At 46.7% G+C, this 22,436-nt stretch overlaps 1 protein-coding gene across 6 annotated transcripts in view; it reads left to right on the forward strand.

Annotated features, from left to right (window-relative positions):
* The window catches only part of SZT2 (SZT2 subunit of KICSTOR complex), a 54,857-nt gene that overhangs the window by 5,132 nt on the left and 27,289 nt on the right, over positions 1-22,436 (forward strand). For 4 of the 6 annotated variants that reach the window (XM_068200047.1, XM_068200042.1, XM_068200044.1 and 1 more), the window contains exons 6-28: positions 32-191; positions 665-771; positions 954-1,164; positions 2,204-2,374; positions 7,496-7,727; positions 8,399-8,528; positions 9,769-9,911; positions 10,513-10,665; positions 11,016-11,130; positions 13,684-13,889; positions 14,277-14,501; positions 14,943-15,021; positions 15,338-15,435; positions 15,682-15,850; positions 16,356-16,470; positions 16,956-17,069; positions 17,567-17,767; positions 17,889-18,001; positions 18,522-18,663; positions 19,165-19,323; positions 19,981-20,185; positions 20,400-20,512; positions 20,968-21,226. In XM_068200047.1, coding sequence (XP_068056148.1) covers positions 32-191; positions 665-771; positions 954-1,164; positions 2,204-2,374; positions 7,496-7,727; positions 8,399-8,528; positions 9,769-9,911; positions 10,513-10,665; positions 11,016-11,130; positions 13,684-13,889; positions 14,277-14,501; positions 14,943-15,021; positions 15,338-15,435; positions 15,682-15,850; positions 16,356-16,470; positions 16,956-17,069; positions 17,567-17,767; positions 17,889-18,001; positions 18,522-18,663; positions 19,165-19,323; positions 19,981-20,185; positions 20,400-20,512; positions 20,968-21,226 — 3,620 coding nt within the window. The remainder of the gene's footprint in view (positions 1-31; positions 192-664; positions 772-953; positions 1,165-2,203; positions 2,375-7,495; positions 7,728-8,398; positions 8,529-9,768; positions 9,912-10,512; positions 10,666-11,015; positions 11,131-13,683; positions 13,890-14,276; positions 14,502-14,942; positions 15,022-15,337; positions 15,436-15,681; positions 15,851-16,355; positions 16,471-16,955; positions 17,070-17,566; positions 17,768-17,888; positions 18,002-18,521; positions 18,664-19,164; positions 19,324-19,980; positions 20,186-20,399; positions 20,513-20,967; positions 21,227-22,436) is intronic. The other 2 variants (XM_068200043.1, XM_068200048.1) reach the window with 1 other exon arrangement.

Genomic DNA, 22,436 nt, shown 5'->3' on the forward strand with positions numbered 1-22,436 from the left:
GCCTTGTGGGGTTTTTTTTTAACTTTTCCAGGTGGATTTATCCCCCCTGAGCCAAGAGAGCCCTGGTGACGTGCAGGAGTCATCTGGGAGGAAGCCCAGTGTGTCTGTGGTCACTGCTGATGTTGGCCTGGTCAGCATGGTCCGGCAAGGGATCCTGGCCTTGCAGCTGCTGCCCTCCAACTCCAGCGCAGGTTGGCTGCGTCCTCGGGGTTAAGGTTTGCCTGGTTGTTTGCAAAGGGTTGTATTCCTCCTGCCATAGGCTGAGGTTAATTCTATAAGGGCTGGTGTGTGCATGGGCCTTTCTGTTAGGGATGAAATTTCACCTGAGACATTTACTCTGCATTCTGGGGGCAAATTGTGGTGGTGGGAATGGGGAGGGCCACACTGTGCCAAGTGCCATGTGTCAGTGTTGGGGAGTTTGTGAGGCGGTACAGCTGTGACTGTGGCTCAGGGCAGCCTGGGGTGTGAAGAGCTGTGCCCTTTCTGTGTGCTGTGCTGTACCTAATCAGGATGTTTGCCAGCTCCATAATGCCTTGGAAGCTCTAAACCAGCCTCAGGATTTTCCTTCTTACTTTCATCCTGCCTAAACTTTGGCTGGTGGATTTACTGGGAGAATTATAGCTGTTTGGGATGAAGAAGCACTAAGATGCTGCCTTGTTTACAGGTATTATAATAATTACGGATGGTGTGACCAGTGTCCCTGACGTGGCTGTGTGCGAGACTTTACTCAACCAGCTGCGCAGTGGCACTGTGGCCTGCTCCTTTGTGCAGGTATGTCTGCTGGTAGCTGGCAGTGCGGGTACCAGAGGGAGGCAGGTGGATTGGTGGGGGTGGCATTCACCTCTAGAGGAGAAGTGAGGGCCTTCTCTGCCTGTTTGGGTTTTTGGCCAGCTGTCTGCCTTGTTCTCAGCACTGCTGTTCTCTCTCAGGTGTCTCCTTTATCCATCCCATAGGTGGGCGGTGTCTACTCCTATGATTGCAGCTTTGGCCACGTTCCCAACGTGGAACTGATGAAATTCATCGCCATGGCCACTTTTGGTGCTTACCTTTCCACGTGCCCTGAGCTGGATCCCCTGAGCCTGGATCTGAATGTGTATCACAAGGCATTTCTGCTGTACTCCTTTCTGCGTACTGGGGAGTCCCTGAATCCAGAATATTACTGTGGTGAGCAATGTGCATGTTCTTTTTCCTGTAGATGGATGTCTTAGAGCACCTCTCTTTGGGGTGACTCCCCAGGCTTGGTTATGCTGATGCTCTCCCTTGTCATGCCTTCTGTAGGCACAATCAGTCACACAGCCTCACCTGTGAATCCCCTCCTGGTTCCAGGAATTGGATGGACCAGGGAAAACAAATGTCCCATTTTCCACCATTCCCCTAGCTCAGCAATTTGCAGTTAGGCCCATTGTGTTGGGACGTTGAGGGGGTTGGAAGCTCTTGCCCACCCTTCTGTGCATACTGGCTAGCTTGCAGGTGGGGATGTTTTGGAGAGCTTGTCCTAACAGGGCTTGCAGATGGCAGTTTGGATTGAAAATCTAGACCCCTGAGAACTGTCCCAAATGCCTCTCCTGGTTGTTCTTATTTTGTGACTGTTAGTGACTGAGAGTGTGCCAAGAGACATTAGTTTAGTTACTAGTAAGGCATAGAAACACCCTTTCATGTCCCAGTGATATGCTGGTGCCATCTGCTCTTTCTCTAACTTGGCAGCAGAAGCCACATAAACTGGCAAGTTTGAAGAGAGTTGGCTTGGGACTTGAAAGTGTTGAATCTTAAAAAGATCTGCTGTTAGTGGTTTAAGCTCCACATCCCGATACCTTTTAAAAAGCACCTGGGAACTCAGAGTTTTCCAGGGAAGTTGGTAAAGCCCCAAAGCTTGCTGTGTGACTGTTGAAACAGATGTGCAGTTTCTGCCTGTCTGGGCTGAATGTGGAATTCCAATGCATGCCTTGTCACAAAAACTGTCCGAGAGGAAGCAGTGCCTGACACCCCACCCTGTCCCTTTCCCAGGCCTCTTGGCCACACTAATAAACCTGTTTGCTGTATTGCAGAATCTGGAGTGGGTGTAAGTGGTGTCTGAAGGATGTACTGTTCCTCAGGCGAGCAAGTGTTCCTGGCAGCTTTTATGAAGCTCTTGGGGAGACCTGTTGCTACAGGATGGGGCTCAGGGGAGCTGCTCCCTCACAAAACCCATCTCTGCCATTTGCAGTGTCCCAGCACAGGCTGTTCAATGAGCACCTGGTGTCTGCAAGCAGCAACCCTGCGCTGGCGATGCGGAGGAAGAAGCACACAGAGAAGGAGGTGCACGCTGACCTCGTGAGCATTGTTTCGGTCCGGCTGCGCGAGGGCTACAGCATCCGTGAGGTCAACATCACAAAAGGTGACTGCTGCCTTGAGGGCTGGAGGCACCTAGGACTCTGTTCTCAGCTGCTTAGAGGAAAGCACGGCAATCTCAGCAGTGGTGGTGTTGTGGAGGAAGGAGCCATTTTCCCCAAACTCTGTTTTCGTGAATAATTGCCTGATGTAGGGCTGCCCAGTATTGTGCAGTTAATCACTTGCCAGGCTCACCCTCTGTGGTTGTGCCTGGGGAGGGACAGCCAGTGATTCTCTGTATCTTGGAAATTATTCCCCACAGTTGCAGAGAAACTAGTGACAGAACTCGAGTTTGAAGAGTTTTTTTGGGATTTCATCTATAGTTCTCCTTTTTTTTGCTAGATGCACTCCAAAGTATTAACGTGAAGTTGAGCCCTTTGGTACAACAGACTCAATGCCTCCAAACTACAGTCTTCCAAAAGAAGAAATTGGGCGAAACAAGGATATTGTTAGGTGAAAATGTCAGGTCAGTCAGGACCACAATTAATTCTAGGAGACCATAAAACCTTCCAGTGATCCTGTTCTCTTACCTGACTCATTAGACATGGCACCTGGAGTGTGAGAACTAGCTGCTGACTAAGGACCTTGAGGGGTTTAATTATCCTTAGGAGTGACAGTAAATCCTACCTAAATTTCCATCTCCAGCTGTGACTAGTGGTAGTACTTTAACTGAAGGGGAGATAAAAAAATCCAAATGCAAGCTTATTAGTACTCTAGAATGTGTTTTATATCAGACAATCAGTCTGTGATCTAACTCCTAAATCATTCTAAACTTGCCATGTGATGTTTTCTGTGAATTTACTATGGTCTGCCTAAAAAACATATAAATCCTTTCTGCCACTGCTCTGGTTGGAAGACTATCCCAGAGTTTCATTGCTCTTTCTCTAGCTTCCTTTCTAAACTCCCTGAGACCAAGTTAGACCTGTGTGACTATTATATTTAATTAAGTTTATCCTCCTTCTCTGACTTGCATGAACATATTTTACAACATCTTTCTCCTTGTCACCTGCCTTTTGGCAGGTTAATATTAAGCAAGCCAATATTTCACCTTTCTTTTGTAAGGGCAGGCTGTTTTGTTTATTCAGGTTAATAGCTCTTATATTTTTTCCCTTAAGTTATTTTCTTTTCAGTTTGATCTCATATTTCTCAAAACAGTTGATAAGTGTTGTAAGTGTGGTTTAATCAGTGCCTAGTTCAGCAGTGTTAATATTTCCTTGCTTCTGAAGTAAAATACGAAATCTGATAGATCAGGAATCACATGGACTTTCTCCTTGATTGTATTGCAGAAATCCCTGAGTCTTTCACACACCTTTTCTTTCAGCTGATGAGTCCTTGGGGCGATGTTTTATTGGGTTTTGTTTGTTTAGTAGTCCCTAAATGTGCTGTCCTTCACATGATAGTACTCTTAAGTTTATCTTACTCAGTTCACCTACCTGCTCCTCTGTGATGCCTGGCACTTTCAGTTCATTTACATTGATGTGTCTTGCGAACTGAATGCATCAAATCACCTTTTCTGGGGGCAAGATTGCTGGCAATCATATTAGGGGGGATAATTCCTAAAGTTGATCTTTACATTAATCTCTCTAGTTTCTTGTTTCAGGAATTTTCTGTTAAAAGTAAGTATCTGCTGAGTTTTCCTGGTGAGACAGCTGTTCTAAGTAATGTCTGCAGGTTGTTTTCAATGTAGGTGAGGCATGAGATTACTTCCCTTAAATCCAGGCAGATTAGATCCATTGCATTCTCCTTGTCTAGGAATGTCTGTCAAACAGTGTGACAAGTCTGTTCCTGTCCTCAGTGTCTTTTATTCTTCTGTGCACAAGTTCACTTACAGCTTGAACAGTGCTGGATAAAAAGCCTTTCCCTTTAATCTGGCAGCAATGCTGAAGTGCTTTTGGTGACTGTGTAGTCTTCTATAGAAATGCTGGAAGAGCATTCACCAGGTATGAATCATTCAAAAAGCAGTCAGACAAGTTCATGTTGTATCTTTCTGTACAAAGGTATAGCTACAACCTCTGGCTCAGGATATTGTAAAGCAGTGAATTCCTGCACTCTGGAGGAATGTGTTAGAAATATCACCACATGTTACCGTGCTCCCTGCGTTTTCCTCCAGGTATTTGCCTGCTGGCTTTTAGTCCTTGGAATGCTAAATGGATTGGTCTCCCATTTTTACAAGAGCAGAAAGCAGAAGAGCAGCTGCTGGATCAGCATGACCTTCTGTGGTGAATAACTATGGGCAGGTGCACAGGGAGGAGTAAGAGCAGGATAAACACACATGATGATAATCTCCATTCTCCTTTCCTTTTTTCTTCCTTTGAGCCCTCTCTAGCTCTTTGCAGCTTAGGAGCTCCTTGAGCCAGAAATACTTTCTGTGTATTATTTTAGAAGAAATTTAAATATGAGATGTCAGTGGTTTCAAAAACATGGAGTGTATTTCTATGCAGCCTTCAGACTAGTAGCAGATAATGTTACTTAATACTTTGGAAAGGCTAAACACTCTAGGGAGTTGGTGAAAAATTTGCTGAACTAACAGGTTAAAGTAGAGTTGAGAAATGATTCAAGACATTTAGACATTCAGCACTGCCTTTGCTAAGGAAAAGCATGTTTGGCTAATCAGGGTTCTCTGAGCTATTCTACAGAGAAGTATATAACAAAGAACAGTTAATTAATCTGGATTGCCAAAACTTGCCAATTAAAGGCTGTTAAGGAGCCAGCTGGCTGTGAAGCAAGAGGGGAAAAATGCAGTTGTGGACTTTGACACTGTCACTTTTCTCCTTCACTTTACCAAAGACAAAATAGAATAAAAAGTTAGCTTTGTGCTCAGAGTTGCCTGGAGAGGTTGTTTGTGATAGGTATAAGTGCTCTGGTTACTCTCACTGTGTGATTTTTAAATATTTAGGTGTTTAGGAGGCAGCTTGGTTATTTAGGAATGCAGAAGTGCATGTGAAGGGGAAAGGACTGGAAGGTATGGAAGGGAAAGAATCTATGGGGTCATGGTGTGTAATGGAGCCCGGTTCTTTTACTTCCTGGGACATTGTCAGGGGATCTTCCTCTGTAACAGAAAAAAAAAAAAAAAAAAAAAAAAAAAAAAAAAAAAAAAAAAAATCTCATTGACCATATTGACCATTTTGTGTTGAGGGCAGCCTGGAGGACGGTTTTCAAAATGTAATCTCCCTCTGTGAATCAGTGCAGCACCAAAACTGGCTGGGAGCTAGCTGAGCAGTGAGAATGGCTATTCTGTAGTGACAAGAATCAGGAGGACAAAGTGAGCTTTCTGAAAAAAACAGAGCTGGGCATTGTGAAGGAAATCAAAGTAGAAAAAAAAATTATATTCTATTAACTCAGGAACCAGAAAGAGATTGCTTTGAAGTAAAAAAAAAAAAAAAGCTAAAGATTCATCTAGATGTAACTTCAGACCAAGTAAATATTTTGCCTGTGTCTTTAGTTTTGCTCGTGTGGGATCATGGGAGTGAAGCCAGGATGACTAATGGAAACAGAAGTGGAAGTTGGAAATATTTTCATTTATGATTGAAGCAAAAATGTGGGAATTTGCTTATCATGTTTACTGTTGATGAAGTAGAAAGGTTTTATTATGAGAACCAAAATATTGTGCAGAAAGCAGTAGATGAGCCCTAAAGGAATAAGAGTGAGGTGACAGTATGAAATAAAAAGAGATGAATCTGTAAAGTCTTGTTTAGCCTCTCTGATACACAAGACAATCTTCATAGGAAACAACAGATGGTACAGTCCTGGCAAGTGCATTTGTAGTAACATAAACTATCCATTGCAGAAAATATTAGTGACCTTAAATAAAATCCTACTAATCCCTCAGATTAAGTACAGGTAAAATATAGTATACACTTTTGATCATCTTTGTTCAAGAAAGGTGAATTCTTAAGGTGCAGGAAGGTCTGGGTGTGTTAAGGGGAATGAATGTTCTGTCACAGTAACAGCTGAAACTGGGTATGGATTTCTTAGTACTGCACACTCCTTGTCAATGTTATAGAAATGAAGTTTCTCAGAATAAAAATAATCTAATCAAAAGAACAACCAAGCATGAATTTGGCATGAACTCTGGAAGTTTTCTTCTAAACGTTGATGGGGGAAGAGTACTTGGAGGGTGCCTCCCAGCAGGGACCATGAGAGCAACAAGATGGCTTTAAAGTGGAGCTCAATCAGCCCATTAAGGGGATGGCACGATGTGCCTATGACAGCAGCAAATGCAACTCTGCAGGAAACTGAGCATCCAGGCTGATGATCTGTTCAGAAGATTTCCAGCACATCCAATCACTTATCACACAAACCCTGCAAGTCTGGCAAACTATAGAGCAGGCTGGACATAGAATAGATGATTGAGCGGTTGGAATCGCAGCGTGGTCATGTGTTTCCCTGGGATGTTTCAGTGCAAATACACATGCACAGTCAGCAGGAGTGAGATAGTTCTCTGCTCTGTTGGCTCAGCGAGGCCTGCTGTCAGGTTTTTCTGTTAATCTTTTTAGACAGGCTCACTTAAAGGAAAAGGTAAAAATGTATGGTTTGAAGAATAGGTGAATATTCATTCTTAACTTTGGGAAGAGAGGGTAAACATGGTGCGACGCTTTGAAGATTTAAGTTCTAGATTTCATGAAATACAGTCTGTGCAGGATAAATAGAGATTAATTCAGGAATTAGGCCTCATCTTCCAGGTTGTTTATGATCTGTGTCTGTCAGATGCTTGTGTTTCTGTGATGGGATGGATTAACTCTGCATTGTGGATGACAAAACCTTATAGTTGAATGGCCCCGCTCATCTGTGCAAAAAACCAGTTTTCTTGGAAACAAAGATGAGGCTGTGAAGAAGAGAGCCCATTGCAAATGTCAGAACCTCCTCTGAGTTTCAGTTGCCTTCTCTAGTGTAGATAGTACATGTACACTTCAAGAATCGCGAACCCTTCACCAAGCGCTTCAGTGCAAGCAAAGCCTCCCTCAGTTGGAGAGGTGAGAGTGACTTCAGCTAAAGCAAACAGTTGTTAGATTCCTTCCTTCCCCTCAGCAATCAAATAATCTCATGGTACTCATAAATCCCTGGTCAGAGGTAAAGCTCAGATGTGTATGGAACAAACACCTGAACTTTCTCTTCTGCTCCCATGCAGGTGGATCTCAGCTGGAGGTGAAACTAGTGCTGCTTTGGAAGCATAACATGAGGATTGAGTACTTAGCTGTGACACCCTGGCCCCTGGACCCATCAAAACGCAGCACTTGGGTGGAAGTGACAATGGAGGGAAGCTATGACATTTTGCATGACATCAGCTGCACCATGAGGAAGCCTATCACCAGTCTGTACCGCACCACTGTCATCCGGCGCTTCTGGAACACCTTGCAGAGGTGAGCTGGACCATGCCCAGCAGTTTCCAGTGTCACCAAGTAATTCCTTCCTTGGCATGTGAGGATGAGGGTTTTTGCAGGAGGGTGTCCCAGTCCAGGGTTCAAAAGGAATGTGCTCTGAGGAAGGGGCATGGCTGATTACAAGCTTGCTGTCTAGCCAAGGAAAATATTTGAATTGGTCTGTGATCTAGTTTGTAAGAATGCTTCAGGGTAGTGGTATTGCTGCTCCTGGATCCAGATCCTGGGATTCAAACCTTGCCTCTGACTGCCATCCCGTGGAGGTGATGTGTTCTTATAGCACACCTGTGCAGCTGTGCTGCATGGTCACACTGGGAGCAGCAAACACATCACACGTGTCGCTGGGGCTGAAGTGCTTGTGGGCCACAACTGTTTCCTGGCCAGGGTGACTGTTACTCCCAGCTATCTGGCAGATTCCTCTTCTAGCACTTCATTTCCAACTCTGATCATCCTCTGTATGTATGAGGCTTCTACACTGGAGCCCCTTTAACACACACTTTGCACTTGGGCATGGAATCACAGCATTCCTATAAAGCTCTGTTGGTGTAGATGGGCTCCCAGGACATAGAGAGTGCTGTGTGTGCAAGCCCTGCCCTGACTGGGGCAGCAAGGGGGAGAGCATGGGCTTTTGCTAACTGCCTCTTCTTTTCCAGCATCAACCAAACAGATCAGATGTTGGTACATCTGCAGTCTTTTGACACAGTCCCAGAACACTTTACCATTCCTGAGAGCACCAAGAATGGGGTGCCCCTCTTCTACATCCCCCCAGGATCCACCACTCCGGTATGTTCCCTCTCTCTCTGTTTAATGTGGGACAGATTGTCTCCCCTGCTTATTCTTGTACTCAGGCTTCATCTCTTGCTCATCTTGTCTTCATCTTATCCTGCTCACTCAGAGAGTTCAGGTGTGGTGCAGTGAACATCCCATGCCATACATTTTCCCCTCTGAGACATCACCCTATGTCTTAATTGTTGCAGCTACACCTCTAAGCCCAACGGCAAGTCTCCTAAGTGTGCTGTGAAAACTTCTCCTGTAGTGCTGTGATGTGAGAGACTGATGGGAAGGCTGATACACTTGCTTTTGCTCTGCCTTTCCAGTGGATACCCCATAGGCATGGAGTTACTGCTGGCTGTGCAACCAGTGCCCTGGAGATGTAGCTCAGTAGTGTCAGGTGAAGATACACAATGTGCTGAATAGTTGCTTAATAGGCTTGTTGCTCTGAGCACTCATGTGGAAGGTGCAAGAGAGATACCTGTCATCTGCACAGCAGAAAATAAACAAAATATGAGCTAATAGTTTCCACTGCTAAATTCAACCTCATTGAAACTCCCTAAGCAGAAGAGCCAGCATATTATCTCTTCCTTGCTACCAGTGTCCTTGGCATAGATGGAAGAGGACTAGCAGATCTTAAAGCTAGGGGAGATTTACCTTCAGAGAACTATCCCTTTTATTTTATTGTTTGAGCTCTTTTTTAGGTTTGCCTAGTACATTTTCCCTATGTAGGGCTATGCATGCCACAGTATATCTGGAACATCTCATCTTATGGGTAACCACCACTGTGTTTCTATCTCAGCAGAGTTGGTAGAGTTGTCAGCTATAGTTGGTAGAATCAATATCACCATATTAGACCTATTAGAGTTGCCCAATGCCACCCATTCTGGCACCCTATTTGCCTGAGCACTTTCAGATGAGTAATCTCAGTGTTTAATTACTTTGCTGACACAAGCCATATATCCCCCTCTCAATCAGAAGGCACACCATTACATATGCTATCTTTTTCATGGTTGATTTACTTGATGCTAAGTAGTTAAATTCCTAATTAACTTGACATTTCAGGAGCCTAATTTATTTTTGCTTATGCTGTACTGCCTGTTTCAATGTGAACACACTTACTCTGTTCAGAGGAAATTATCCAAAGCCAGGGATGTGGCCTTCTTAGCCTGCAACAGCTCAGCTGCTAGAGAAATTCTTGGTTTCTCTGGGTGGAGAACTTTCATGCTGAATATTGTCCCGTCATTTTCAGGTATTATCTCTGCAGCACAGTGGGTCTGACTCAAGCCATTCCCAGTTTGCCTCCTACTGGAAGCCCATCCTTTCCATGGATGCCAACTTCTGGCAGAGGTGGCTGCACATGCATCGTATAGTCGTCCTTCTGGAGCATGACACGTATGTGATGGGCAGGGCTGAGCTCGTGGGCACACTGTGGGCCAGCTGGGAAAGCAGGGTGTCCAGGACTTGCAGCTCTTCTGAAGGTGCCTGTGGCCCAGGGAAGGGTCTCACTAGTGGGGCCTGATGGATGCTAAACGTTTGTTTATCTGAGAGGGGCAGTAGGTTGGGAAGTCATCTTTGACTGGAATGATAAATTGTTTCTCAAGTCCCTCTTGGGTTTTGATTTCCCGATTGCAGGGCATATGGGACCATTCCTTTGGGAGCTAACCCACAGTTTGCTGCTGGAAAATGTCTTTCCCAAAAGCATTGCTTTCCTGAGGCTGGTCCTAGCTGCAGAGTAATGTGAATAATAGTCATATATTGCATGGAGGGAGATAGGATACAGGGGATGTGCTCTCTGCAGTGTGGAAATTCCAGTGCACTCAGGAATGTGACTCTTTCCAGTGCTTGATTAGGGGAGGTGCTTGTTCGTTGGCTGCTGTGGAGAAAAAAGGCTGATAGACCAGTCAGAGTAGGATGGATGTAGCAAAGCCTCTGTGGGTTTTGGGGGAAGAAGAGATACTGCAGCTCTGAAATTACTTTCTGTCCCACCCTGCAGGCCTGTGCCCAAGCACCTGCACACGCCGGGCAACAATGGCCGCTACAGCACCATCCAGTGCCGCATCTCCCACTCAGCACTCACCTCCCTGCTGCGGGACTGGAGCAGCTTCGTGCTGGTGGAGGGCTACTCCTACGTCAAGCTGATCCACGGGTGAGTGGCTCTGAAGCAGTGCTGTGTGGGGAACTGGACGTGTGGCCAGACCAAGGATCTGGTTAGACCAGTATGCAGCTATGGGCCTGAAGCCGATGTTTACAGGAGAAGATGAGAGCTAGACAAGGGGGTATGAAATCCTGCAGTTTGTGAACTGTTCCATTGTGTTCAGGTGCAGCCCGGAGGGACAGGGAAGCCAGCTGAGGGGTTTCTGCATGCTAGAACTGATATGTGTTACTGTGAAGTTGTGTGGGTTGTTGGGCTGTGTGGAGCAGACCTCTTCTTGGTCTGGCATGTCAGAGCAGCAAGATCCATGCCATTTCAGCCTTGTCCTAATCCCTCCTCCACAGGTCTGAGGATCTTACCCCTTCCTCGTTCTATGTGGTACGAATCATCTCCAAAGCTCCCTGCATGGTTCTCCGGCTGGGCTTCCCCATTGGCACACCTGCACAGGCCAGGAACAAGGTGAGAGCTGGCTGTCTGCTTCGTGGGGTAGGAGCAGAACAAGAAGTTCTGAATGTGGAAATGATGGGTAGATCACAGGCAACACTGTGGGCAGCTACCCTCTAATAAGTAACTACCATGTTAAGGCTTAGATGGGTTTGAATCTACTGTAAGAGAAAGGGTCATTTGGGACAAACTTTCTTTGTTAAGTCTATGAAAGATCTAAACCCAAAGACTCGAAGATCAATAGAATAGCTGGTCACATGGGTGTTTTTTCCACTGCTTAATTCAATTGTGGGGCTTGAAATGACTTAAAGATTATCTAGTGAATCCTTCTGACCAAAGCGCAATCAATACCATCTGCAAAGAACAGCAGATACTTGTCTGACTCATCTGTAAAAACCTCTGTGATAAATGTACTACATGTTCCCTGGGCTATCTCTTCCAGTACATGTATATTGAATCTATTGGGCAGGGAGGAAGTTAATAGTTAAAATGCAAACAATGCCCCACATAAGCAGTACAGGGAGAGGAAGAAAAAAATAGTACCTAGGAAATGTTTTCAGGATAAAAGTCTGTCAGATAGACTTTAATAACCCTTTTGTATCAAAAGAAATGAGCTGCCCTGGTCAGATGCAGAAGGTGGAGTTACTGTGTGGACTGATTCTCCAGTTATAATGGCTGAGATAAGTCTAAGTGTTCCTAGGTAAAGCATGAGAAAGATGCCCTGCAATTAAACTGTGTGAACTTTTTAATATAAACAAGAGGTTTATCATTAAATCTAGTTTTTTTTTACCTTCATGAAAGAACTCTTTGGTTTGTCTAGCTTAGCTTTAGTGTTAGAGACTAGTCTGAGGAGAAGCTAACAAACATGGGAAGGGCCATCTCTTTCTGAGATAATGAATCTAGGTAATACTGAATGTTCTGGCACTCTGGCAGATCTGCCCTTTCATGACTTTAGGGGATTCAGGACTTGGGCACTGGTTGCTGGGTCAACATGTGGACTTGGTAATGCCAAGTGACAGGTTTTTTTGAAGGAGGTCCCTCTGGCAGGTGCAAATTAATATCTCTCTTATGAAGAAGGTGTGAGACAGGCACCATACCCTGCGGCTGTAGGCAAGCTCCAGATCATTGCAGCAGGAACTTAATGTAGATCATAAATTGTATCATCCACAATATTTTTTTTTTTTGCCTGCCATAGAGCTGATTAACTACTTCGTGTGGAGGATGGCAGTAGAACTTAGCCTGCTTTGCTTAATGGAAAGGGAGTTTTGTGCTGAGCAGTTCAAATTTCCAGTACTGAAGGGAAGGAAAGCATGTTGTACGGTCGACTTTTAGAAAGCTTTTTGGTGAGACTTTGTATAGGGCATGACTGTAGAACTGGAGAAATGGGATGTCATAAAGCAAAGTGCCTTGGGGAACAAAGGAAGGAAATTGAAAAAGTGCTCTGTTTCATCACAGCTGAAGCTATTTGTGATTTTCTCAATCTTTTTTCTAGTCAAAGGGTAGAGAACTCATTTGCAGAAAGGTAGCGTGTATTGAGCTGAGGAAATGTGCAGGTGGCACAAAGCTATTTCAACCTCTGTGCTTTGTTGACACCTAAGCAGCACAGTGGTGGCCGGAAGCCAGTATGGCTAACTGCAAAATAGTGGGATTTAGGAGCTTAAACACCATTAGTGATTCTGTGATATCAATATGAAAACATGAAGGGGGGGACCCAAGTGGAAGCACAATGCAGGAAAGAACTCTCGTTTTACATTTGGGTTTGGGGACATTCCTTTCCTTGAAAAAGACATAGTAATGATGGGAAAAGTTACTGAAATAATTAGTGTTGAGGAAGATGGAGAGCTGCTGTTCTTCTGTTTGCCTACAATGGTAATAATAAAAATTGAAAAATTTGAACAAAGATTGTGAAAAGAACCCTAACTCTAGAAATTTCAAAGAAAACACTGTGGGCTGTTGTGGGAATCAGATGCAAGTGTGAGTTGAACTATATTCAGAGCTACTAAAAGCTTAAAAGAGTAATCAGGAAGTCATTGTGAAAGTATCTTGGAAAAAAATAACCTAAAAAATAACCCAGGCTCCTGAAACCTTTTGCCATAGAGGTTTGATAAATGAACGTGGTAGTGGGGGAATACATAAGACAGAGCCAGACTGTTCCCACAGCTGATATGGACTAGTTTACATTTACTGTAGGCTGTTGAGGAGAGGAGGAGGGAAGAATGAGGGTGCGTGCTTGGACTGCTTCTGTGGAGGAGCTGGCATGCAATTAATTTGTTTTTAAGCTGAGTTTTGGAAGGCAACATCTTTAGCCTTGAAATAGTCTATGGGGGTTTTTTAATCTTCCGCTTGCTTTTAAAAATACTTAAAATAGGAACCAAAGGCCCTTGTGTCATCTTGATCTTGGTCTTGCTAGTACCTCAGAAGTAAAATTGCCTTTAACTCCTGCTGTTCTGTGTATTCAAGGAGTGTTCTGTTCCTTTTGGTCAAGCTCCTGTTTTAGACACTTATTATGAGTAGTTTAGGTCCCCAAACAAAGTTGGTCATTTTTACCTTTTGCTTTTGCCATGACAGATAGTGGAAGAGTTACGGGACCGAATCTTGCAGCTGCGCTTTCCTCACAGGGTCCAGAGCAAGGAGGCAACTCCAAAAGCAAAGAGGAAAATGTTGGGCAGTAGCTCTCCCTCCAAGTCCCCACCTGTGGCCGGGGGCCAGTCGGCCCTCTCAGACAGACCCTGCCTTGTTGTGCTGCACAAACCGTTGGAGAAGCTGCTTATCAGGTAGGGATGGAGCACCAGGCTGTCACCACCTTGCCCTGCAAAGTGGGAAGAAGGAAGATCTGTGGATGGTGCTGTCAGCTGTAGGATGAGAGTGCTGTGAGTGAAGCTGGTGCTTGTTGGGATGGGTTTGGGTTGCATGGGTGTGAATTGCAGCAGGGATTCCTGGTGGACAGGCAGATTTGTCACTCCTAATGAAATACAATGTGGAAGTACATTTAGATACTGCTGTCTGAGTAGGATCCTGTGCTGGAAGACTCCGTCCTGGGTGCAACAAGTGGGTTGTGAATCCAGACGGCTCTGACCCTAAACAAAAATATTTTTTGTTTGATTTTTTTGATGTTTTGAATTTTTTCCATGTCAGCATGCCACACTTCTGCCCTCTCCTAGGTATGAGAAGCTGCCTTCTGACTATCGAGCCCCCTTCATTCTGAACCTGGAGCATCCCCCCGTGTCTGGTCCCCTCACCATGGTGGCCAATCGCACTGCCTCTTCCACCCTGGCTTCGCTGTCCCGCTACTTCTATCACCAGCGCTGGATCTGGAGTGTCCAGTCAGGGCTGGCACCGGCTGTGCCCATCACTGCTGTGGCCCAGCTCCTTTCCACACTCACAGAGTAAGTTGCACACTTGACAGGGATCCTCTCTCCAAGCTAGTCCTGGGGATACAGGGAAAGCAAGGTCCACCTTGCTTATTACATTTATGAGGCCTTATAATAGGTAAGAGTTAAAGCTGCTGTGCAGAGGGTTTTGGTCCCATACACAGCTTCTAGAGCCACTTGGGTCAGTGCTTTACCCAGTTCTGCAGCTGTAGTTGGAGGAAATGAGAGAAAATGTCCTGGAAAACAAGCAAAAGGGTAAGAGGTGTAACTGTACCTGGCCTGTGCTGATCTTCACACAGGATGTTCTGGCAGTGTCATATCTCCCCATTCTCTGTGTGCAGCTCCCTATCTTGAGAAGGACAGTGTTTTGGGGTGAAGGGTACAGTCATTCTTGCATTTAAAGCTTACAATATGGGTGGAGAAGTACTGCAGGTCTGACTTCCTCTCTGTTGCAAGGGTTCGTCTATCAGAGGGTTTCCACTTTGCATCCAGTGGGGATGGCATTATCAACATGGTGCTGGAGCTGCCCATACAGGTGAGCCTGGATGCTGTCTTCTTGTGGACACGGTCCCTCATTGCTGGTCCTGGGATGGATTCAGCTTCCTGTGATAGGATTTATCATCTGCTTCTAGCACACACCCTTGACACGTATAGGGAGAAAGTGAAGCAGCTTGTGGGTTGGGCATTTTTCTGCCTTCATCTGCAGTTAGAGAGCTGCTTTGTGCTGTGCTGGAGGAGTTCTTGGGGTTGGGACAGGCTTCCTCTTTTCATCACTGCTAGTGGTGCTGTGTGATGGGGCTGTACTGTGTAAGGGGGTACTGGCTAGGGCTCATGCAGTGTCTCCCCTCCAGATTGATGGCTCAAGTGAGAGCAGCAGTGACAGGGAGAAGCACACCTGTGTCGTCCAATACATCCTCTTCCCGCCCCACTCTACCTCCACCAAGGACAGGTGAGGCTGCTGTTCTGCTCCTGGGGGGTGGCAGTGGAGTCACAGCTCCTGACTTTTGCAGTCAGTGTGGAAAGGAGGGAGACCTCCACCATCTGGTACAGATAACCAGCTGTTATGGATTGATCACCAGGTCGCTGGGGCTTCACCTGCCATTCTTGGGTTCCTGTGGCTGCTCTCTGAGAGAAACTGCAGTGAGCTGCTGGCTCTGTGCCACCTCACAGGACTTTTCTTTTGACTTCCCTTCAGCTTTTCCACAGATGATGACAATGATACAGAGGTAGAGGCCATTGAAGTAGACACAGAACTGAACTTGGTCACTGAGTGCTGGGTAGAGCCACAGAGTGGCCATGTCCACAGTACTGCTGAGAACTGGAAGCACCTCCATGGCTTGCCCTACCAGAAAATACCTAAAGCGGTGAGTCCCTGAAAGGGGAGGGGCATGGGCTCTTTAGTGGAGGGAGAAGGATTCAGTGTAAGTGCACCACAGAACTGCAGGTAAATACCTAGGGCGAGAAGAGATGGGAATGCTAGTCACAGAAACATCTGAGATTTCTAAAAGAGGAACTGGCCCTTGGTATTTACCAACCTGGCCATGACAGGTTTCTTGATTGCAGTGCAGTGGATGCAGTGCTACTTTGGGATAGCTGGGAAAATACAAATTATTTTGTGAAGAATCACTCCATTCAAGGAGAGCAAGCTGGACCAGGGCAGGGACTGCAGGTAGTGCTACCAGCACTCCTCCTGAGCAAGGTGAAAACAGGCTAAAGGGCTGGTGGAGAAGGAGGGAGCAATGAGTGAGAATAGGGCAGCTCAGGGAACAGGATTATAGGTGTTCCCTCTCCTTGCTTTTAGACTCTTTTCTTCTGCATTTGTGGGTGATAATTCTGCTGCATAAACTGAGCCTTAACTGCTTACTGCAGCTCTATCCCCGGGACCTTGCGTGCATCGCCACCATGCTGACCTTCGAGTACATCAGCCAGCTGTGCCAGAACAAGGAGTGGGTCTGCCCTCCTTCAGACACCAAAGCTGCTGAAGGTGAGTCCACCATCTATGTCCTAGCAAGCTTGATGGAGCAAAGAGGAGTCTAGGTCTTGAGTGTCTCAGGGCCCATAGAAGGCAGAGCAGGTATTTTGACAACTTTGTAGACTTTGATGGCTGTGGGTCACTTTGTTGCACTTATGCTAAGTTGGCAGGGAAATGGCTTCATCCTGGAAGGCCAAAAAAGCATTGAGGCTTTCTGCCTAGGCTGGAAAGGTGACAAGGTGACCTTGCTTGAGAGGGGGGTTGGTCCAGGTGAACTTTCCAACATCAACCATTCTGTAATTGTGTGAAAGGAGCTGGCTTCAGGAGCAGGTGGAAGATGAGCTCATCTCTTCAGTGACAGGCCTGGTGTGCCTGTGCAAGTGATATTATAGAAGTCGTAAAGGATGTTAAGGAGGAGCTCTTTTGTTCTCAGTTTCAAGTCACAGTTCCCAAAGCAGTTTGTGGAATGCTAGTGGTCCTGTTCATCTCTGTTGCAGATCCAGACATGGGGCCTGGCTTTCGAGTGCATGAGATCCCATTCCAGTTCAACCTCATGAAACTCTTGCCCAGGTGCCAGCAGGTGGAAATGTTCTTTCTAATGCTGACAAAAGGTAGGTGCCTCTTCACCACCTGCCTCCCCTTGTCCTCTCTCCGTGGCTGTGGACAGCCTGCTCCACATGCTTGTCTCCCTGGGCAGCAGCATGTGAGCACTGCCATGCTTCTTTTAGTAGCTCGGTGGTGTTCTTCCCAGCTCTGCAGCCCCAGGGCTGTCCAGCTATATTGCTGCCTTTCCTGGGATGATAATTTGCAAGAGCTGCTTTTAAAATTGTTAAACCTAGATAGTAGCTTTGTGGTGGTGGTGGTTTCTTGTGTGTACCCCCAGCATCTCCACAACAGTTAGAGTAGCAGGGTGGGTCAGTGCAGGGTAACTAATGATGCCAAAACTCCAGGGCCTCCTCAACACTATCCAAGTCAGTCTTGCAGAGGTGCTGGGCAAATTCCTGGCTATGTGGAAGAGTTGCTTTGCAAAGGGCTGTCTCCTGGGGTCCTGGGCAGATGGTGGCTATGGAGATGCTGTCTCTGAAGCTGCCATTGTTCTGTTTTGAAACAGAGAATGAGGAGGTGACCAAGGACTCTTCGTTTGTGCCCAATGAAATGCTACTAAACCTCTTCCATGGCTGCCTTCAGCATGACCTCAGTGACCGGGAGATCCCCATGGGTGATGCTGATCATGTGGCTTTCATGGAGCAGGTTCTGCAACGGGATCGTGATGGCCATCAACCCCCCTTCACACTCCCTGTGATCAGAGGTAAGGACCAGGAGTGTTGCAGTAGTCACACCAGGAGCAATGAGGTTTTTCAGGAGCCTTGCTTTCAAGTCTTATCCTCAGTTGGGGTTTCTCAGATTGGTTTCTCTGTGCTCCATTTCAGAAGAAATCCTAAAAGCTTCTGGGACCCTGGAGCAGCAGGATGCTTCTGCATCCTATCATCTTGTTGGCAGTAATGGCACCAGGGATATCACTGGCTCCACAAGTACTCTGCAGGTACTGCTGTGCTGCTGTTCTTCTCCTGAGCCTCCTCAGAACCAAGGCAGCAGCTGTTAAAGAGCAGGAGAGTTAAAAGGGCTGAGAAAGGCTGAAAGGCAGCTGTTCTTCCCCACCTTTGGCAGCAGTTTAGGCTGTATTGTGTGGCTGAAGTCAAGCAGGAATCTAGAAGGTGTGTGGATAGTTGCATTCACTGTGGGCCAAACCTGTTACAGCAGCACTGGTACTGTGCTGCAGATTGTTCTGAAACCGTGGGCACTCACTGCCTAGAGGTCAGAATCAGCTCCAGCAAAGCTGGCTAAACATCTCCTGACTGTGGTGCTGTACTTCCTGGAGCCACTCCCAGAATGGTGACTTCTAGAGCCAGGCTACTCTGAGAATGTCTGGCGGTGACCAGGGTGGTTTCAGCGCTGTGCCAGCCAGCAGGCCTGGAAGAACTTGCTCTGTGTGGTTGCTACCTGCCTCAAGGTGAGCCTTTGCCGTATGCCATGCATTTATCCAACTTCTGCTCTTCCATCAGAGCCTTGGCAACACAGAGCTGCCTGAGGATGATGTGACACTGAGTGACACGATGGGGCCCTTTCCCCCTCAATGGCGATGTTATGCCAAACTGGTCAACCCACAGCATGTGTTCCTGACCTTCCTGCCAGCCACCTTCTCAGGTGAGAGGGTCTGTTGTGGGGAGCAAGAGGAGGCAGCAGTCCTACACACCTCCTCAGGGAAACAGAAAAACCAGAATCAGCTCTTGTAGAGTAGAGAGAAAATTGAATAGCAGAGTTCATGCACAGTCTTTTTGCACAACATGGCCAGGAATAGAATAGTGCCAAGTGTTGAATGTCCTGCTTTTCTCTCAGCATGTGGTGCTGCCCACATAGGGTTTTCAGGTGGGGGATGTAGTGTTGAGTTGTTTGCTAGCTGCATCTATTTAGACTGTTTTCCCAGTGGGGTTGTTAATGAATGGATTAAGGAGATTGCTAATGGGATGGTCTGTGAGAGTCCTTGCTTCTGGGCATTGGCACTTGGTCTGGCTTCCACTGAGCCACTGGTGAAGGCTGCTTCTACACACAAAGAGGTAGCAGGAAATCTGCTCTCTTGGGAATGTAGATTGAGAGGTTAAGTTGTTCTTGCTGGACAAAGGATGATTTTATTTCCTTTTCCTCTAGATGTACAGAAGCTGATGGCTTGTGGGTTGGACAAATCTCCAAAAGATGAGAGTCGATCTGAAGAAGATACCATGGGACCTGTCTGTTCAGAGCGAGTCAGGGCTGAAGAGGAGGATGCTGCAGTGCCATTGCCAACCCTCAGCATAACACCAGCTCACGGTACTGACAGCACCTTGTTAAAGTATTGGTATCCTTGCTGTTCTTGAGCATTGCTATTCTGTTGAGCAGATTAAAGCAGGAGAAGTAACAAGGCTGCTGCAGCCTGTCAGCTCCTGCCTGGCAGTCAGCAGAGTCAGAACAAGAGGCACAGTGATGTTCATGGGGGCATGAAGGATTGTAATGCGAGTCGGGTGCACATGGCCTAAGGTTGATTCCTTGTGGGCAAGGAGGTTGCAGATAAGATAGAAGTTACTAGGAATGGCAGTAGTGGGCTGCACTGCAAAGTCAGTGACTCTCATTTCATGATCCAGACTGGCACTGTCAGCAGCACATTGTCTTAGGGAGAAGGGCACAGGTCTTGAGGTACATGGGATTTGTTTGCAGAGCCCCTTGGGCAGATCAGACATGCTCACAGTGAGAATGAAGGGTTGTGCTGCTGCAGGAGACAGTGATGGTGGTGATGAGCAGTCATGGCTGTAAAGGGGATCAAGGTGTCCAAAGCACTGAGCTGAGTGGTTGGGTGCTGGGTGAGGATGAGTGGTGAGAAGCTTGAAAAAAACAATATCTAACTGTGATGCTTCTGTGGGAGCTGTGATGTCTCAGACCAAGAACTAGGAGCCATCAGAAGCCTTTATCTTAGAATTGTCACTTTTGCAGAAGTGAGCCAGGACCCTGGGGAGCAAAGTTGCCCCTCCCGGAGAGATGTGCACATCTCCTTCTGTCGCCAGAACTCTCAGTCTGAGCTGGGCGAGTGCCGCCGATTTCGCTGCCCCATTTACATCTACAGCTGCTCTCTGGAGCTGTTACGAGAACAGCTCGTCAGCCCACGGGCACACCGTCCTCCTCGGGACATCTTTTTCAGGTAATGCCAACCATACTTGGTACCTAGACAAAAAACAGGAGTTTCCTTGACGAGAGGCTGGCTCTAGCCCTGTCTTCTTGGCTTGGCTTGGCCTCTCTGCCTTATAGCAGCCACTGCCTGTGCATGCCCTAGGCTCTGCTTTACTGGCACCAGAGCCATTTACAGTCTAAAATGTGCTTCATTGGTGCTAAAGGCTGTGGTTCCTCTTTTCAAGGTCCCAGTCTCTGGAACGTCCTCCAACTGCTGCCTGGCTAGACCACAAGCACAAGGAGTTGGTGACTTACTGCACGCTGCTGCAGGAGCACTCCCACCAGTCCTATGTGAAAGGTGAGCAGCAGCACAATGGGACCTGTGGCAGGGTTGGGGTTGGACCCTGGATCTTCTTCTAAGAAAGCAAGGTCTCATTTTCCTTGTGATCTTACTCCAAGCAAAGGGAGGAGCTGTGGGATTGATGTACCACCAAGAGGGATTTAAAGATGGCTCTGTGCATTCCCTATGGGCCTTACAGAGGCTGTTCTCAAACCTATGGAGTGCTGTGAAGGAGCATCTGTTCTTTCATGCCTTCCTCTCACCTTCAGGGTGACAGATGCCATGGGCACTCTGGTGTCACCCAAGCCCAGGCTAACATGTAGCATTAGGTGCCCTGGTTGCCTCCAGTCTCCCAGCACCGGCACTGACTCCAGCTCTCTGCTGGGACTTCATGAAGATCCATATGTGGCCACTGCCTGACTCCCACAGCCTCACATCCTTGGGATGCCATGGGATGCTGTGTTTATCTCTAGGGCTGTTCAAGAGCCTTCAGCAGTCACACAGCATCAGCTCCCAGGACCTGCTTACTGCCATGGACTACTGTGAGGAGCTGCTCCAAGAGATTGATATCACCAACTTCCTGCTGACAGTGTGCAGCCATGTCCGCTCGTTCCGAGAGAGCCATCAGCATTTCCATACACACTCCAAGCCAGCCAGCTTCCAAGTGGGCAGCATAGACCAGGAAGAGGAACAGAGCTCTAGAGAACGAGGTGTCTTGGTCTCGGAGTCAAGGTAGGGACCCACCTCAGTCTTGCTTCTGTTCTTAGCATCGTGCCAGGACAAATCTTTTTTCAAGCATCTTTTTGTGCCTGCTAGAAGGAATGCTGTGGGGCAGAGCCGCACAGAGGAGCAGATACTTACAGTGAGATACCCACCTCGTATGGTGTCCACCAGGACCCTCTATTTTTTACAGTCTCTGATGACATCCATCCTTTTTTTCTTTTGTAGTCTTGGCTCATTACTGTCCCGTCTGGCCTGAGCTGGAGGGCAGTTTGTCTGCAAGCCTGCAAGACTAGTTTCTGGAGAAATTATGTATCTCCTGCTGCTTGACTCGTTTGAGTTTGCTGTTGACTCTGGTGTAAATGACAGCTTTGTTATCCTTTTCCAATGAATAAAGTGTCACTTTTTAAAATTAAAAGCCTTGAAAAAATGCACAAGAGAAACACCAAGGCAGAATTGAAATATGCTAAACTTCTGTCCTGTTCCTTAGGGTATTTATGAAGTTTGTATCTCCTCTGAAAACTTAAGGGAGAAAGAAGTGCTCTGCCTTAGTGTCTGTCAAAGAAACACTTAGGTCCTCTGCACAGTTCCTTTATGTGAATTCACTAGCATTTGTTGGGAATCTCCAGTGCTATGTCACCTTACTGTAAATCACTGAGGTGAGACTGTGATTTTGAAGAACATTCAGTGTTTAAAAAGTCAGGTGACTTCAAGTGCTACTTTCCCCAAGAAAAACTGTGGCAACTGTTTTTTTTTTTTAATAGGATGTTATAAAACACCTATCTGAATGCAAGTTTCATAAACTTTTACTGAAGAACGTATAGCTTGTAACACATTGCACCCAGATCTGCCACCTCTATCACTAATTTGAGTACCTGGGGAGTGCTTTGACCAGTCAACATGCCACTCCCCAGATTGCTTTTCCTGAGTTTTAGGGACTAATTCTGTCATGGAATTGCTGAGTGAGCATGGGCCTGAGCTTTGCTGCCCAGACACTGGGGTGCTGACATGGTGATACTTGCTGTGAGGTGGCCTGGACTGACTGCTGGTAGTTCAGGTTGCTGCAGGCCTGTCCCTGTAGTCTGTGTCTCTGTTTCCCAGGCAGGGTGTGTAGTGTGGTGTACAGACATGGCAATATGATCAGCATGGTGAAACTACCTCAGGCCTGGCTTCAGACAGCATGAGCCCTTATCTGGGCGCATGGGTGGCTGCTGGGCTGTGG

Source organism: Anomalospiza imberbis, chromosome 9 (genome assembly GCF_031753505.1).
Source record: "Anomalospiza imberbis isolate Cuckoo-Finch-1a 21T00152 chromosome 9, ASM3175350v1, whole genome shotgun sequence".
NCBI classification, from domain to species: Eukaryota; Metazoa; Chordata; class Aves; order Passeriformes; family Viduidae; genus Anomalospiza; species Anomalospiza imberbis.